The sequence below is a fragment of the Bicyclus anynana genome, chromosome 23, assembly GCF_947172395.1.
Source record: "Bicyclus anynana chromosome 23, ilBicAnyn1.1, whole genome shotgun sequence".
Taxonomy (NCBI): Eukaryota; Metazoa; Arthropoda; class Insecta; order Lepidoptera; family Nymphalidae; genus Bicyclus; species Bicyclus anynana.
Genome location: NC_069105.1, coordinates 4,361,188 through 4,381,119, shown reverse-complemented (window position 1 = coordinate 4,381,119; position 19,932 = coordinate 4,361,188). Strand labels below are relative to the sequence as shown.

General features: G+C 36.1%; 1 protein-coding gene across 6 annotated transcripts in view; it reads left to right on the top strand.

The window, feature by feature from the left end:
• The window catches only part of LOC112048480 (neurobeachin), a 542,152-nt gene that overhangs the window by 285,852 nt on the left and 236,368 nt on the right, over window positions 1-19,932 (top strand). For 3 of the 6 annotated variants that reach the window (XM_052888745.1, XM_052888744.1, XM_052888743.1), the window contains exons 6-11: window positions 1,303-1,424; window positions 5,109-5,234; window positions 5,686-5,806; window positions 7,384-7,530; window positions 8,031-8,372; window positions 16,601-16,741. In XM_052888745.1, the coding sequence (XP_052744705.1) occupies window positions 1,303-1,424; window positions 5,109-5,234; window positions 5,686-5,806; window positions 7,384-7,530; window positions 8,031-8,372; window positions 16,601-16,741 (999 nt within the window). Of the gene's footprint in view, window positions 1-1,302; window positions 1,425-5,108; window positions 5,235-5,685; window positions 5,807-7,383; window positions 7,531-8,030; window positions 8,373-8,675; window positions 8,784-16,600; window positions 16,742-19,932 lie in introns of all 6 variants that reach the window. The other 3 variants (XM_052888748.1, XM_052888746.1, XM_052888747.1) reach the window with 2 other exon arrangements.

The window sequence follows — 19,932 nt, the reverse complement described above, 5'->3', positions numbered from 1 at the left end:
CTTTTGCTGTTAGGTAGCTACACTATCCCCGAGTGCTACAGACTATATTTTATCCCTGTATTCTCCGGGAACGGGAACCACGCGGGCGAAACCGCGTCTGCCAGTAATAAATAAGAAAACTTTTTAAAAATAGGTATCGGTACATAGTCCTTAGCAAATTATGTTCAAGAAAAATTTTGACTGAAATTCTTCTGGATATTTTAGGATCGACATAAATTTTGTAATAATATGCAATTTCGATATTCATACCTTAATATTTCCATATTCCTTACACCAAGCGATGTCAAATAAATCGGACAACTAAAGAAAATCTAACTTTCGGAATCGCAAAAGGGAAACGTATGCAGATTTATTGATACGATAGAAGGATTCTTTACAAGAGATTCCCGAGGCTTTAGGATCCCTTTCTGTGGTGAAATAAGTTTTCTTTTGCAGCGTTATTTGGGATTTGGAGGTTATCGATGTGTTATATCAACGTAATATTATGTTCCGCGGTTTTTATATTAGGTCCTTACGATTAGATATTACTCTCAATTTCGTATAAACTCTAAAGATGGTACTATATTTTCACTCTTTCAGTAGCTCGAATTATAAGCTGAAAATGGAAGGAATATTAATCTAGTTAGGTATCGACGTTCTACATAATATATTGCAATGATAATCAGGTGATTCATTCAGGACTGTTAAATAATTTCTTCATATTATGAAGATTAGAGATTTCATAATCAATAATATTTTACCGATGATGAATTTGTATTTAACAAATAAACTAAAAAACTACTGAACAGATTAAAAAAATATTTCACCAATATAAAAGAGGCACAGGAATAAAATATAGGCTATATTTTATTCCTGTCTTCTTACGGACATGCGAACTTTGCGGTAGATGACTGTAAAACACATATTTCTAATATCGAATATATTCGTCAACTCATATTATGGTACCACACCTATTACTGGATATTAGTTAAATATTAGTTTATGAGAAAGAAAATATTATGAATATTAGTTTCGTATCATAATAATGAAGCAGTGACTAAACTTGACTTCATACTTTAACAGGTTTTTATAGGTATTACGACTCTACTTGTCAGACAGACTCTTGCGAGTGAGCGTGATAACTATATTTTAGTGACGATTGTCTAGGATATATAATTAGGTCGCCAAGATCGGAATACTACCTTTACCCACTAATCAAGTAGATGCAACGGCGAAATGGTTTAGATTTATTCTATTTTTAGCACGCAAGTAAATTTTATTACTGTATAATGTTTTTTGTTAATTTGTCAAACATTGTTGCAGGCGATAGTGCTGCCGCCCCTGGCTAGGTGGCCGTACGAGAGCGGGTTCACATTCACCACGTGGTTTCGGCTCGACCCCATCAACTCTGTCAACATTGAGCGGGAGAAGCCATACTTGTATTGGTAAGTATCACTGTTAATTATTTTTTAATTATGATACACTGGCCGTCGATAGCTAGCTCAGATTTTTATCCCTCGGGATCATTGCTTTTCACTGGATTAAAGTTGTCCACCTACATATTAGCCAACGCCTGAGATTTCGTCCGAGGAAGTCTCAGTCGAGGCATGGTACGACTAGTACATATTTAGGCATTCATTTATTCCGGAGTTATTTTTAAACAGTCATATCTTATAAAATATTCGTTATAGTATCTATTTCCTTGTTATTGGTTAAATAAAACGCCAGTGTTATGTTCCCACGACAATGCCAATTGTTTTACAGTATAACTTAACTTAAACTTAACAAATAAATAGTAGCGTATAGGTACGTTGAACATAGAAGCGTTCACACGTGTAATACAGCAAACGTACACCGCTCATACTTTTAAGCGAATATTCATCGATAATCATAAATCTTGCACAATAATGATGTTTAAATAAAACAAAAATGCTAAGTAAATTGTATTTTTTTTTCCCTGATGGCTTAGAGTTCCAGTATCACATTTCTAGTTTCCGAACTGGGAACTATCTCAGGCGATATTAGTTACTGCCAGGACAATTGCCTATTGATAGAATTATTGAGAAATGCTGCCTGCCTGCTTGAAACCATCGATCGATGGAATCCTATGATTGGAAGGATGTAGTACGTAGAACTAAACGCCGCTGTGAACTCATTCATTTCGATTCGCTTTCCAAGAATTCTATTTAGATTCGTAATATGTTAAGCTTACTCTTAGTTATGTTTTCATCAACATTAAAATATTATTAAAACAAGTACTGCATTTAAATTTTAATGCTACTATTACTTTACAATTTTGTTGTATTCTGAAATGAACCTTATTTTCAACGATATATAGTTTAAAGTGGCATGAACAGTTAAATATCAGACGGTTAACGAAGATGAACGTTAACTTGAGAGAGCTTTTAGGCTAAAAGTATTGTTGGTAATGTTGAGGAACAGTTAGTTATACTAGACAACTCACTTTGCATAACAAAGATACTCGTAACATGAAGTAAATAAGAACTCGACATAATCGTCACATTTTTCAATTTCACACTGTATGTGGGCTTAGGACTGTTTTGTGTTATATATGATAGTTTTTGATTTGAAATTAAACCCGCGACTTTGTCCACGTGGAAATCAATGTAAACTTTTTAACCCCTCCTACCCTATGTTTTGCTCCAAGATCCCATTTACCATTATACCAGAATTGATCTTGATCGGTTCAGCCGTTAACAGACGAGACTTATTTTCGCATTTATAATATTAGTATAGATATTACTGTCTGCACGTGTTTGCACTTATCTACTTAATAACTGTTATTTAAGTTCCCAAACATGTTTTTTGAACCGTGGTACTTAATACTCTCACATACGTTCGATCGATCTATCAGCAAAATTTGTCGTGCCTCTGCAACTTAAAAAATATACACTTATAACTGAAGGACATCCACTAAATTATATTTCCCTGAAAATATTTCGAAATATATTCTAGAACAAAAAGGTCAGCATAGAAACTAGCTTTCATTAACTGTTACTTATCGTATCGGTCAGTAAGTAAACACAAACAGTGGGTATACTAAAACATATATAACATTTCGATTAGTCGTACCACGGCAGCAGCAGATAAAAGCTTATCTGGCTTAGTGCCGACGGACAGAAGTGTGCTTTGGCATTAATTAACTAAATGCATCCAAAGCTACGGACCGTTACGATTCACTTTGCAGGGGATTTTCCAATAGGGGATGATTTGCAAATCTCTTGACGCTTGAAATGTTACACAGTATCGGAATTAATGGTTTATTCCCAATGTTTCACGTTTATGATCACTTTGTAGTCACATATATATTTTTTTTATTTATGGGGTATTTCACGAAGTTTCCATTTTATCTCTACAATTATTAATAGATATAATGTAGCTTTCTGCACAAATAAAAGCAACTTGCACAAATAAAATACTTTTAAACAACTATATAAAACCATGAATACCGCGCAAATTCTATCACTAATTAATTGGAAATAGGTTTTCCAAATTTCTCACTCAATAAATTACTATTTCACGATCAGTGACGGTGCTCAATTGAGTGTGTAGTTTTAATGATTCGCTCGATTTTCCCTTTCGTGGATTTCAATTCCGAATTTTCAATTAACAAAAGCAATGCTTTTGTGTTTTATTTGCAGCTAGCGGATGCCCGCGACTTCGTCCGCAAATTCAGGTTTTCACAAAACCCCTGGGGAAATATGGATTTTATTTAATTAGAATTAAGTAACTTTCTCTATCTACTAGTGAAAGTCCTAAAATCGGGTCAGCCGGACAAACAGACAGACAAAGATTTTCGTGTATATAATTATATGCACTTGAGAAAACAGTTATTTCCAAATCACAGACGGATACTTCAATTTTTTTAATACCTACTCATAATATGTATAGACGTATTGACAATAAGGACAATTAGTGCTATTGTGATATGTTTTAATAGCTCGAAAGAATTTCAAATCTGTCGCGATACTATAGAGAGAGAGAGATAGTAGCTCACGCTGTTGAGTTACAAAAACATCGTTACAGAATAGCGCTATAGTTCCCACAAACATAAATAGCTGTAAGTGTTTGACGTTTAACATTGTGTATGAGCAAGTTTTCTCTAAAAGTTTCTTGTACTCAGAAAATAAATATTTTAACACGTATAAATTTTAAAGCTGCCAATTTTTCCTTCAACATTTTAAGCAAAAGCAATACGTTTCCTCTAAAAGAGATCGAGGCACTCAAGTAGTCGAGTAGCCGGTGGGATCGCACTAAACTTACACTGTACTTCTGTACATGCAATAACGTAGCTACGTGATTCAACTGCAAAGGGGTCTTAAGAAACTCATGTAGCGAAATGTAGGGGGATTTTTCATCAAGACGTTGGTACTTGGAACTTGTTCACAAAAAGCTTTAAGAGTTTTTATAAAAAAGTCAATTTCAAAGTGCACGAGTGAGTCTTGTACAACGGGAAGCGGGGATTAAGTTCTAACAAAACGTAAATGTAAAACGAGTTTTGTACATACTTAAGAATCATTGTACTATTGAAATGATAGTTTTCATAATATTCGTACTTGAGCTCTTTGTGACATGTGATGGGTAGTGCTGTGGTTCTCAACAGAGAGGTCCTGGGTTCTATTCCTAGCACGTATCAGTTTAGGATAGTATTTTCTAAATTGGCTCATATCTGTTCTGGCGGTCGGCTTCGGCCGTAGCTACCACTCTACTGTAAAGCAAAGACGTACCGCCAAGCGATTTAGCATTCTGGTACGATGCAGCGTAGACGTAGATATCGTTATAGGTAAAGGGTAGAATAGACTTCCAACTTAGCTTGCTTCCATCTTAGACTGCATCACCATCGAATATAGATATCGACATATAGACGTATTCTGCTAAGGGTTACTGTGTTCTGTTGACTATTTGGTATAATAAAAAACCTCCATATTGAGTGGCTTAAATATTGGTTTTCCATAGTTAAAAACGATTTCAAAAATTGGTTTGCCAATAGAAAGCTACAATGTCAGGGAGAAATATATTTTATATTTTATCCCGTTGTTCTCATGGAAACTGAAACTACGCGGGTGAAACCGTGATGTCCTGCTAGTGTATTTATTAACTGTCGGCAGCTTCAAGACGAGCAAAGGCGTGGGCTACACGGCGCACTTCGTGGGCAACTGTCTGGTGCTGACGTCCATGAAGGTGCGGGGGAAGGGGTTCCAGCACTGCGTCAAATACGAGTTCCAGCCCAGGCGGTGAGTAACGTTATTATATAGTAATTTAACGCAGTAGTCGAGTCATTCAAGTGAACGACTACATGTTACAAGTTCCTCGATTGTTTATTTATATCAGTAATCTACATGTGGTACCTACAAATAATACAATTAAATTTCAATAGTAATTATCATAAGCAAGTCTTCTTTTAAGACTAGAGTGTTTTCTGTGTCGCCAACATTGACACTCTACCTGACCGCTATCACAACCAGCTCCTCGCACCTAGAAAATGCCTATTCACCCTTGATTTAAGGGTAGGTAAATAATAGAATCATACTAAGGTAACAAGAACGTTCTGTGAAATACTTTTATCCAATTTTGAACTATTTACTTTTGTATGAAACAGTGACGTCTCCTAGAGCTATGGGAGTGTGTGTTATGTTTTCGATTGATCGTCACTAGGCATGTTATAAATCAGTTTATCTCATACAGATGGTACGCGATAGCGGTGGTGTACATCTACAACAGGTGGACGAAGAGCGAGATCAAGTGTCTGGTGAACGGGCAGCTCGCATCCAGCACTGAAATGGCGTGGTTCGTCTCCACTAACGATGTAAGAAACAACTTCTCAATGTTGACTTTTGAGTCGTCTCGTTTCGGCAAGTGGTTGTTCTTTCGTAGTGTACGCCGACTGTTACTAAACTTTTAATTCAAGTAACTTACAAAACTTAAGTTAACTGTGTAAAAGCTGGCGCATATCTTGCGAGACGAGACTTTGAAATAAAGACGAAAACTAATTAACACGAGAAAGAATTGCCGAGAGACTTGTATTGGTCTTAATTAATCGACTTTACTTGTTTCTAATACAATTAGTTGTAATGCTTGTTTTATTAAATATCGCTGGTATAATCGAGAATCGCTCAATATGTTATTAAATATGGCAGATTATAAATAATTCATGAGGCGTACGCAACTAAAACACCATTAAAACTTTACTTTTCTCGCAAGACGCGGTGAGTCCGTGTACCCTCGCACCGTATCTTCAACTTTCTTGGAATACCAGGCGATTATAAGTTGTGAAGAGTTCGACTTTCAATGTATACTAACTATGGCGAGGGTGCAACCCCAATAGCAAAAAAAACGTTCCGTTCATTCAATATTTCAATCCGGTTTTATAAATTTACGGACTAGGAATAGATTGTACGAGTTAATTATTATATTCTGTTTTGCTTCTTATTAATGTAAGGAGTTTCCCCACTTCATTATTATTACTTTTGTGGAAAAAATTACTGTAAAAGAGGATATCAAACGCGCTTTTTTTTATTGCAGTTTGATTAATACTAGATACGCTACTTTTGATGTTGCTCGTATCTACATATTTACTTTTTGTTTTACTCAAATATGTTCTAGTACAAACAAAAGTCTTGGAAATATTATGAGACAGATATTTCGTCTTTTGTTACTGTGCGTGTCGTTTGAAGTTCAAAAGGTTATTTATCCCTTTAAGTGAACTAAGTTCGTTAACACTCTTTGAGCAAGATTGGTTTGTTATTATTTCATGAGTTTTATTAGACAGTAAAATCACTGGTATTTATTGATGGGTAAAAGTCAATATTAAAAAAAATGGTTTAAAAAGAAATTTCAAAATTCTTATTAGACAATATCACAGGGTTCAACGATGATATTGAGATTTTATGATATTATAGGACAAATTAGCCATCACACCGATATTTACCAAACGATAAATCATTTTTTACGTTACGTCTAGGGCGGTAACTAGCCACGGCCGTTGCCTGTTTCGATTCTCAACTGGGAACATTCTGGAATTTTATAATTTCTAAATTGACTTAGGTCTGGCCTGGTGTTGTAGGGAACGGGGAGTGTTGATCGTCAAGGAATTCCTTAACCCTACGTCCTGTAGTCACAAGTCCAGGACTCTGCTCGGAGTTTTTCTCTCTACCACGCGATGGACCCGCACGGTGAATCCATGGAATGCTAAGATATTCGTCTCATGATTTAGCGTACCGGTGCAATAACGCTTAGAATTAGAAACAAACCGTCAGAGGAATTAATAGCATAAACATGTACTTCTTCCAAGTAAGCCCACTTTCATCTGCTACGTAATTTAACATCAAGTGAGATTACAGTCAAGGGCTGACTTGTCAATGATTAAAAAACAACCTTTCGCAGCCTTTCGACAAATGCTACATCGGTGCCACCGCGGAGCTGGACGAGGAGCGAGTGTTCTGCGGTCAGATGGCAGCAATCTATTTATTCGGGGAAGCGCTCACGACGCACCAGATCTGCGCCATGCACCGATTGGGACCTGGTTATAAGGTATGGAGCATGCTAACATCGTCATCAGCCTATTTTAAGCCAGATATATAAGCTTAGACCCACCACGCTGCTCGAATGCGGGTTGGCGGGCTTAGGGTGATAATGTATTTTAATAAATCTATTAACTACCACTATCAGAAATCAATTATAATGACCGGGACCACATAGACCAACGAGGCAGTTGTTATCATAATAGTCCTAAAATATCAATTTATTTTTGTTTTCCACAAAAGAATAAGCGAAATCAATGTTGTAGATTAAAATTACTTTAGACCACTGTTTTGATATTTAGATGTGTAATAAAGTATAAATGATGAAAATGTCTATATTGACGCTGTTTCAAGGTATAAAGAGTATTTACAAAGTACAAGCTAAAATTACAATAAATTAAATAGATTTCTTGATTCTTTATTTTGTAAAATATGTTATGCTTAAGTTATTGTAATCCATGTCTTGATCCTTTGAATGTGTTTTGTTTCCCGCTAACATTTGGAATACAGAGTCAGTTCCGATTCGACAACGAATGCAACATCAGTTTGCCGGAGAATCACAAAAGGGTGAGCGAGACGAACGCTCCCAAGCTTGATGCAGAAATACCTTCCCTTACCTTACCAGACGTCCACGAAATAACCGAGAACCGAGATCCAGAAACCCATGATCCCGAATCCCAGTCTCCCGAACCCGCTTCGCAAGATGAAGATACTAAGGCGACAGAAACGGAAGAAGCTTCAGTAGTTTTTAAAGAAGATTCTACGCCTCGAGGGCGCCGAATGGCCGACGAGGCGCGCGAAGTCGCCGCAGCGCATGCTACCCTGCTCGTAGATATTGAAGCATGCAAGCGTGTAAGCATGTCGCGCCGCTCGCTCTTATTCAGTTTTTATATGTTTATCTCGCTTATGGTACAATGGTAAAGCATTTTAGTCCTTCAAAGGCAGGTTCACTTTTTGTATTTTTACCTGCATAAATGATGCGAACAATTTTAAAAATACTCAGATAATCGTATTTGGACCTACGGAATACTATTGTCTTGAAATTGAATTTATCGTTTTTGAAAATGGACTAGGATGTTTTTTTTCGCACATATCACACGCATTGTGTTAATATCACTATTATAGCTTTCGTTATTGTTTTATATGTGGTGCCAGGGTCAATTTCGATTCGATGCCGAGGCGCGAATCCCTCTGCCGACGACTGAGGTGCGCGTCGACCGGTACGGCGATCTCGTCCACGATCCCACACAAAACGTCCACGACGTAAGATTATATTGTTTAACGAGAACAAGGATCTTAACAAAGGTTGAAAGCGGACAATAGCTTTCCGTTAACACTCTTAATAATTTATGGTGCCTTGGTACATTTGTATTTCAAGTTATAATTTCGCATGCCTTAGTTACTACTTACTTACTTAGTTGAAGATTTGCGCGGTGATTTTCTACAGAAAGTACTCTTATAATTAACTCCCGAGATAAATAAGTCACCATTCTGAGGCACATTAAAAACAACAAAGGACTGGCAAACGAACAAAAGAGGTCTTTGAAGTTAATCCAACCAAAGCGCGACGTTTCCACGATAATTGTTTCGGATCTCTTGCGTTATAGCCAAGATAACGTTTTGTTTTGGACATATAAATATAACATTATATAGGTTTTAATGTTATTCATAAAGTATTTGATTAAAGATAAATTATAAGAAAAATTAAAAAAATTACTAAAAAAGTAAATAAATTACTTACAACATGTGACTGTAAAGTATTCAGACACTTTACAGTCACATGTGTAACTTGGATGTAAAACACAATTTAAATAAATTTTTCTCTTTAAGAGGCGACTACGAAAATAAAATAGGGAAAGTATCGATTTATTTCACATACCAAGATATAGAAAGAAATTGCTTGCAATTCATTCAAAATGATTTCATTCAAAAACCCAAAAATTATTTATAGATATTATTATTTAAAGTGTTCTGGTCACTTCGCTCACGTCAGAAATATTTCACTTCAATTATATCTTAGTAACAGTTCCACAACGAAATCGTGCAACTGTTTGTAAATTTATAAATCAATGTGGCGACAAACTTTAAATGCTTTTAAATTAATTAAATGATTTCAATTAAATTAAAAGGTTAAATGTCGTGCACTGTAGTTTCAGATATACTATGATTCATGGGGTAGCGCCGCCTTGAAAGCGAGTTTCCAAGACTCCCATTTGTAATGAAACACTTACAAGTGTCTTTTGAGCGAGCTTTTAACAGAAGTTATTTATTACCCCTGAATTGTGCAACTTTGAGGTGTCGAGGGGGATCCTTAAGATTTAGAGCTGTAATTAATAAGTCTAAAGAGTAGACGAATATGTTAACTCTTGTTTTGAATTATGTTCAATTAGTAACGCCTGAAGGTTTGGGAACTTCGAGCGTTCAAAGGCTGCCTCTCTCTGGGACATTGAGCGAAGTCACACCTGTAGTATTGAGAACACCTGACTTTTAACAGAAGACCTCCAAAAGCAAAAGTGTCAAGTCTTATGAACATACTATATGGATACATCTCTGGTACACAGTTTTTCTGAGTCATCATATACTCTTAATAGCCGACGTACGTCCTTTTCTGGACTTTGGCTTTTGGTAGAGACACCAAAACATAACTCACATGAGTCGCCTTTATATTCCTGGGTAATAGGATATCTACTAAATATCAATTCATATAAAATACAAAAGAAAAAAAAGAGCAACAGTCGTACTCCGCAAACTTGTTTCAAGCGACGACTTCCTGAAGCAGAAAACATCCTACTTTTATGCACTTCATATTTCTAAACGCCATTTTACGGGCCATTTAATGTGCTCGTTGTACGTTCAACCACACCGTCTGGTTAGCACTGACAATGCAATTTTCAACTTTATACTGAACATTTTAAGGGATAATTTATGTAAATTTATAGAAAGCGTTGCCATGTGTAAGGTGAGTAGAGGTTATATCCCACAAAGAGGCAGCGAGGGAAGGAAGCTGTCGTCGGAAGTGACTTCCTGAGGAATACAGTAATTATGCGTTGAAACGAGCGCTGACGTGCGGCGGAGCTTGTATAGGTAGGGGGGTTATAAATGACTTACATCCACCGCTGTGCATGGTTATTTGTGATAATATGCTGTAGGGCGAGGGTCGGCGTCCTATAACCTAATTCTGCTAAGCAAGTTAATAGATTCTAAAGCCAACTTTAGAATTTTGGCAATTAACTTTAGTTTTTATTTATTTCGTAATATTGCTTTCGAGAACAAGTAGATAAATACTACATTCTATTATTTTCTTAACAAAGTGTATTCTAACGGCAAATCGAGAATAAAGTATAAATAAAGTAACCGATTTTGTTTTTGTTTCTGAAAATACGCGTTGACGGTTTACGTTAGCGATGTAAAAAAGAAAGGCTTCCATTTTCTTTTGATAATACATCTAAAGTATTAGAACACTGCGGGGGATGTTGATTGACGTTTGAAATATTCAGAGTGGGAAACTCGCGGTGCACTCAGCGGTGACACACCCTTCTTACACATTCATGATGTCTTGGTAACACATTTGTATTATTGGACCTTTACCTATTTACCCTCGTTTTTGTACGACACGAACTTGGTGTTTTATTAATGTTCACGCAAATAAATTTTCATTTTTCTCAAAAATTATTTTTATTTTTTGCAAGAAAATATGTCAATTTATTTTTTCTTATTCTACTAGTACTGTTTGCGTACAGATAGACATTTTAACATTTCCAAATCAGTGATATAGTATTTTGCACATCTACATTTACATGGTATTCAATTTAAATAAGATCCGCATTCCCGTCGGACAGGAAATCACGAAGATTAGTTTAGTTTTACACAACCAAATCTCTTTGAATCCCTCTGCGATTTCCAGCAAAAGTCTAGACCTAGATACCCTTAATCGAGGTAATGGTTGGTTGAAGAAACTTGGCGGGAACTTTCAAACTTCACGTTATGAAAGAAAAGTTTTGAAGAAATTAATGATAGTAGTTTAGATTTCTACAGAATGTCGCAATCTACAGTTCGAAACGAAATCAGCGCTCTCTGTTGCTGACATCCCCTTATAAAATTCACTAAACTGTCCTTCATTTTTATAATCGTATTTATAACGTAGAATATGGTATATTTTGTATTTTACAATCGACGCTATAGTTTTAACATGGTAGATTGTTTTAGCACAGCAGGAAATGCGCTCGCGGCGCTCGAGTGTGCGCAAGATAAGTCACCACGAGACTGGCGGTGCAATTATATGTTGTCAGCTTTAGTGATCTCTTTTACCCCCCAAGAGATAGATATAGATAAGAGATGCAATTTTAATTAGTTTAGATTTTGGGCATGCGCAAAATTACTGAGCGCTTACTCTAGCGCGAGCCACGGGCATAGTGGATATGGAGATCTAAAAATACCAACTTGAACACTAATATGGTCATCGCTCTGACCCTCGACCGTCTGGTCTCCCTGCCTATAATTAATTTTATATATTTTTTTTATTTTAAATAAGTTTATTGAAATTGTTTAGACCTTTGATGTTTAATATTTATTTAAATCCGACTACCGAATATCGACCGAATTGAGAACCTCCTCCTTTTTTCCTCCTCCTCTTTTTTTCGGTTAAAAAGGAATTGTAATGAAGAGTCATGTCCCATCGGAGATATTCAAGAAATATTAATCTTCTGGTATCGTAGTGCGTCATATAGATAGGAATAATCCCGAGTGTAATATAATGCATGAACGTCGCTGTAATACCGGCAATGGTATACGGTGAACGTAATTTCATTTCAAAATTAAGGGGAGCGCTGGGAAATTCGATACACTAAGATGTAAGTCATTTTCTTTATAATATATGTACTCGTATACCTATTCCATGAAAATTTAAATTCTTTAACTATGAAAACTTTTTTCCCAGAATTAATGAAAAATTTTGCTGTCGAAGAAATTGAATATACCCTAGAGAAATATTCTCTCACACTTTACGTCGTATGAAAATAAATATACACACTCGTATTTCATTAACCAACTTCAAGAAAATTATGGAAATGCGTATTTTGCTTAAAATAAAAAATAATGAGGAACCGAGAGGTAATTAGAATTAGCTCCGAAAATTAAATTTTAACGAAATAAGTTTTCGCGTTATTCATGAGATCATCGAGGTTGCCAGTACCAGGGGCACATGTTCGGCGGGCGGTGAGTTCCCGAAACCTCGGAATATATTAACGCCATATAATTAATTTTAAAATTCAATTAGCAAGTTTTAATGATAATCCCGTTTGCGGAAAGCACCTATCAAAAAATTACTACTTCACAAGTTTATCAATCTCATACTCGTAACTTATTCTTTATTAGGGATTTCAATTGATTCTTTTTTATAGCACTAAATGAAAATAAACAACTGTACAAAATATGTAGGTATATTATAAATACAACAAGCTTATTTACCTGTGAAAACCGCAAGGGAATCCTTAAAAAACTAATAATTTAGGAGATTAGTGTGACGGGACAAAATCGGTATAAAATATGTGTTCATACAGGTAGGTTATAATGAAATACCTAGTTCGAGGTGCCGATGGACGTTGGGGTCCCTAGGTGCTGGAAGGCGACCCCGCACCAGAAAGCGCAGTGTCGGTCGACCTCCCATCAGATGAACTGACGACATCAAGCGAGTCGCAGGGATTCGCTGGATGCAGGCGGCTCAGTATTGTGATGTTTGGAAGTCTCTACAAAAGGCCTATTTCTTGCAGTGGACGTCCATCGTCTGTTATGATGATGATGATGATGACGGGTTATAAATAATAAATGTGCCGAGTCACGCAGAGTCTCCGTTAACCGTTTTTGCAATAAGGGGCAAACATCAAGACGACATAATTATTCATTCAATATTTCTTACTCGGCAAGTTCGATATATGGCTACATGAGTACAGAAACCACTTGGCGGTTTCTGTATTCATGTAGTACTATGCTTAAATCTAAGTTAACCCGGCAAGTATAACGGGCAACTGTAGATATGAAATGAAAATAGATTCATTGAAAAACAAAATAAGACACCTGCTGCGACCTTTCGCGTAGGTCGTAGTGAAAGTTCATCCGTCCAAAGGGAGTTTAAAAATAGATGGGGATGTCTATTTTTAACATAGCACTGTTTCAAAAGGTGTTGCAACGTAGCTTTGTTTATTTTTACTTTGCAAACAAAAGGCATTTGTTTTCAAAGTTTTGAACACATAAATATAAATGAAAATAAATCATTCATATGAAAATGATGATTTTACGAGTTTACTTCTGAACTTTTTGCCATCTGCTTTCTTTTAAATATTGGATAGAAGCAGGCGTTACTTTGCGGAAGTTCATCATGATTATATAATGATTTATTTATTTTGCTATCATCCGCGAAAAGTCGACGAACCCATGCGACAACGTCACCCAGGTCCGGCAAAATACTCTCTACGTACGTTTCACCCCGAAACCGGAGCATCCTCAGGAGATGTTGACTCTACAACGTGCAATTGCACGTTGTAGAGTCAACATCGACTTTTCGCGGATGATAGCAAAATAAATAAATCATTATATAATCTGCTTTCTTAGTAAAACGTTCCGAACCGTTAGTAGAATGACTAAAAATAAACAGACTTGTAAAGCATAGAAAATAACGATCAACATAGAAATTTTCGATATTGTCGATACCGGAGAGTCTTTTATAATTTCTTATTTCTGATATCTAAAACAGTTTATAAAATTCGTATTAAAAGTAAAACTAAACAATATATATTGTTATAATGGAAACCCGATCCAAATCAAATCAACAGTTATTATTTAGATCGCGTACATTTTATTTCGGTCGAAAACGGAACCTTTCGTGTTTTGAAATCGGTTAAAATAGAGGACTCGTAAAATACAAATTTCATTATGTACTTGGTCGTTAGTTGTAAAAAAAGTTATATCTCACGTAATAAAAATAAATCTCGTCCTATGGGCGATAATTTTTACGAATTCCTATATCCGAGAAGATAATGACTATAACTTTTACCATAAAGACGTAAGTAAACCTCGAGCGTCGCCGGCTCTCGTGCCGATAACTTTGCAGTTCTCGACTCCAAGTTGGCATTTTAAAAGCGAGTTCAGAACTTTTGTAGTTATGAAAACGTTGTTCAGAATTATTTTTTTTCGCCTTCGTAGTATAATTTCATTTGCTTTTAATACACGGGAATTCGTTTAGGACGTTTTGCGTTTTAATTTAAATAGAAAATCTTTTTGTTGTTTTTTTTTTTTAAATAAAGCTTATTAACTCAAAAAAAAGCGTTTCAACTCTACTATTGATACAATTTGGTATCGACTATTGCGGGTCTTGGCAATCTGCGGCTAGAGGGTCTGCGTTACCTACTTCTTCCCATTTCCATAACAGCTATGAGTTATGACCCCATCTGCATATATAGTTGCTATGGCGTTTATCTATGACCCACGCTGTTCCATTGCGGGTTAGTGGGCATTGGATGGAAATGTTAAAGTGTTTAATGACCATCAGCAGGGTTATTATGTAACTCGGTGTACCATTTAAACAATCAGTCACTACATCGTTTTCGATCGTTTTTACAATCATGTAATATTGTTTTTCAACGAAATGTCATAATTATTGTCATTTTACGTAAAGTGAAATTAGTATTCTCGTGGTAGTGGCTGACAGTAATGTTAGTTTAGCTAAAAAGTAGTATTTACGCAATTTCTGTTGAAATAATCATGTTAGATGATCGTTAAAACAAAAAAAGCATTACGATTTGATGTTAAATGGTGCAGTCGAGGTTATTTCGTTGAAAAAACTATTTTAGATGATTACTAAAACGAAAGTACGATGAAAAACGATTCAGAGGACTCATTGATTGAATGGTACACCGAGATACATACGCCCGCAGTTCAATAACAACTGGACCAACGGGGCATTTCGCTGTATTTAGTGAAACGAAGTTTTTATCACCATTTGGTTGTAATTAATGTGCGAAGTTTACACCAATTAATATTGTAAACCAAACGTGATCTTTTTCGCCCACGCAGTTTCAATTTCCATATTTCTCTAGCGGTTGCGTGCTCGTGTGAGTACGTACGCAGCTACGCACGTACTCGGTCATAAATTATTTATTTATTTCAGTCTGCAATAACCGAAATTAATGTCCGCTCCCGTTTCGCCGTTTACCGCATTACTTTGTCGCAATAAATTTCGGGCTTTTCATCATTTTAAATTTGTTGTTTTTCATTTTGTTTCGTTGCCTCATAAAATTAAAATCACTTTTTTTTCATTTGTTTATGGAAGAAAACACTCGCTAGTTTTTGGTGTTGGATTTATTTGCACGTTTTTTTTGTGTTGTTTTAGTAATTTGGTTGTATGTGCGGCATTATAAACATTTTTAATGTGTTATTGGTTTTTGCACATTATTTTATGTTTTAATTTATTCAAGTAACATTGCATGCCGTGTTTTGTCTTCATTGGCTCAATACTGAAAAGCTATCATTATTAATAGTTAAATATTTCATAAAAACTTGAATTCATTGTAAATCTATGATATTTTTTCTAATTTAAATAATTATGCTTTTCATTATTTGGGGCCGTATTTCTATGTGACGGGGTTTTAACGTTATTTGAAACTAATATATCAAATAGTATTAATCCATAAATATTCATTACATTAAAGCTAAACTTATCTAAGTGTCATTATAATAAAAGTTGTTGATGTTTTTTTTTTACATTTTAGCTAACCTTATGCTGAGCTTACCGCGCTTCAAAGCTATATCAGATTTTATCTAAGTGTAAAGTTTTGCATACTTAGAGATATTAAAAAATTTCAATATTTCTCCAAAAGTTCATTAGTTTTTCATCTATTTTTTAAAATTGCTATATACTGGTTTAATAAACCCGAGAATTTTGTATTTTACGAGTATTATACTAGATTATGAACTGATTAAAATTGTCAATTTGTTAATGTTAACTCATTTATTTCACATAGGGGTGTGGGAATTTAGATTTTGAATGTGTCTGTCTTGTTTATCTTATTAATTTGAATGTCATATAGGTACTCTACGACGGCAAGTTGTCGTCTGGAATAGTGTTTATGTACAACCCAGTGGCGACCGACGGCCAGCTGTGTCTACAGTCTGCACCCAAAGGCAACGTGTCATATTTCGTGCACACGCCGCATGCACTGATGCTACAGGTAAACAATATCTTTGAATTTGTGGACTCCTGGTACTAAATGCCCCAACCATAAGAAAGTTGACAACTAGTTTGGATAGTTGGTAGGGAGGTAGCTAGGTAAGGCGTGGCTATTATTGATGATAATACGCTTTATACTTAGCCAATTGAGGGTCTGAACCATTTAAACCTGCTCCCATAAGCCACCGTGATCGAATCTCTATAGATGCCTGGCATATTTACTAACCTATGGAACAAGGCTGATAAACTTCCAGCGCATATGGAATAAGCGCTGACGAAGTCCAGCTTTCATAAAATAATGAAGGTCACGGAAATAAAAGCACTACTTGTAACTGGATTTGATTACAAATTAGGTACCTAAGTTGTTAAAATTCTATTTCTATAAATTGTGTTTTAAAACAATTATTATCATCGAAATAGAGTGAAGCAAGGCTGTGAAGAGTAAACTCAAGAGTGATGTTAGTTTAGTAACCTGAAATACAAGCTTATGTGGTGAACGCTGCACAACAACCGGTAAGCCTTGTTTACAAGCAAAAACAACGTTTATATATCGTGCATACTCAGCGTACGTACCTACACTAATGCTTGTGGTAAACATTTACCAGTACATTGTGTATGCACTCCTGGTACCGAGGGTGTAATGTTATAGTGACGTAAACTTTTAGAAAATAGAAAAAAAATCGTGTTTACTCCTTATCTTTAATTAATCATACTGGTTAATCTTGAGTTAGTTAAAGCACAGTAATTGATCTTGAATACAATTTTAAAATTAGTAGGCTTACACGCTTTTTGACGGCCTCCTTGGCTCAGTGGTATGCGCTGTGGATTTACAAGACGGAGATCCTGGGTTCGATTCTCGGAAACACGTACCTACCGTCAAGCGATTTAGCGTTCCGGTACGATGTTGTGTAAGAAAGGTGTGTGGATTTTCGTCCTCCTCCTAACAAGTTAGCCCGCTTCCATCTGAGATTGCGTCATCACTTACCATCAGTTGTGATTGTATTCAAGGGGTTAACTTGTAAATAAAAAAAGTAATACGAAATATAGGTAGATAATGCATAATTATCTGATAATTAGGTAAGATCATGGTCAATCGCAAGCATTAGACGCAAAAATAAAACAATGTTTTTCACAGTAGGTAACGGTTTATTCAACTATTTCGTATGTGTCCAATCTTTGATTCAATAAATTCCTCTTTTTTGTTTGCGTGAGAGCACATTTTTTGAGACGTGGTATTTACAGACTGCGTTACTATTTACTTTAACAAGAACCGAAACGTGTTTAGTGGATAAACCGAACGTACCCACTACCCACTGTAAACAGTGAACGGTAAACATTTGCTGACCCAGTTTTAGCTCTAGGCGGGGCGGTTGGGTTTTGGGCGAAGATATCCAGGGAGCAAAAAAGGAACTCTTAAAACTTACCACGAGATTATCAGCTAAATTACGCTTGATATATATTTTTTAAATTTTATCTTTACTGACCGTCTAAGCGAAATGCATTTGTGTGAATTAGGTGTACTTACTCGTAGATGCGATAATAGTGTGATGGTTAGGAAATGTACTAGGAACCTTGGGTCATACCCGTGACTTTAGTTGGGCATCTTTATGGTCAATTTTATATCTTGACTAGCGGACGCCCGCGACTTCGTCCGCGTAAATTTCGATGTCAACTTTACTACTACCCCTACCCTACCCTACCCCTACCTTACCAATACCCCAACCCTACCTAACCCCTACATCTACCCTACCCCTACCCTACCCTACCCTACCCCTACCCCAAACCTACTCCTACTCTACCCCTACCTTACCTACACCCTACCCCCATCCTACCCCTACCCCTATCCCACCCGTACCCCTATCTCACGCCTATCCTACCGCTACCCTACCACTTCCCTATCCTACCCGTACCTCTACCCTACCACTACCCTACCTCTACCCCTACCCTACCACTACCCTAAACCCGGCCTTAAACCTACCCTACCCCTACACTACCCCTACACTTCCCTACCCGTACCCTACCCTACCCTGTAACTTCTCTATCTTACTCCTACCCTTAGCAAAATCGGTCCAGTCCTTCGAGAGTGGTGGTATGACCAAGAGAAATAGAGACTTCTATGCTAATAATATAAAGAGGTAAAGTTCTTGTGGTTGTAGGAGGTAATCTCTGGATCTACTGGACCGATTTGGAAAATTGTTTTACCAATAGAAAGCTACGTTATTTGCGAGTGTCATAGGCTATGTTTGATCCCCATATTCACACGGGAACGGGAACTACGTAAATGAAAGTGCCGGGCGTCATATAGCGGAATTTCTGCGTCTTTCAGAAATTTTGTATTATCTCCGAAACTATTTAAGTAATTAACATACTGTAGAGGGCAAATCTTATCTCCATAATATCCTTGTGATTATTAAATAATTTATTTTAATAAGGATTAAAGTTTAGTTGTATAAATAATGACGTAAACCTAAGTATATAAAATTAATAATTTTTAAAACACAAAAGGTACTATATCTGCTAATATATAGAAGATAGATATATGGTGTCGCGGACTTTTTTGTAGAACTTTTAAAGACACATAAAATCTCTATACATTAATTTCAATTTTACACAATAGTTAAGGCAGCGCATGCGAATAAGTCTGTTTAAGAGGATTTTCAGTCCGACCTGTATGATAAAAACTGTGATAACTCGGCTAATATATACGATACCAATATAAAATATAGCCTATAGCACTCGCCCGATAATGTAGCATTCTACTGGTGAAAGAATTTTTAAAATCGGACCAGTAGTTCCGAAGATTACCCCATTTAAAAAATGTGACAAACTTACAAACTTACAAACTTTACCTCTTTATAATATTAGTATAGATTAGGATTAGTTTTTAATTAGGGACCTCATGTTATATTCACTTCTCATGTTTATGTCATGAATGCAATTAATATAAAATAGATAAAATATAAAAAAACAAAATTGTTTTTTACCTCACCTCCACGACCGCTAGTGACCACGACTGACACGATTTAGATCCTAAACCCACCTCACTACTCCAATGCGGCTGGCGAATGTAGGATAATTTTGAGTTTGTAACGTTCACAATCAGAATAAATATTGTTATTAGCCAAGCATAGCAGACATGCTCTCCCAGGCACGGCGTGTAACACCAATAACTTTCTTCCTTCGGACAATAGG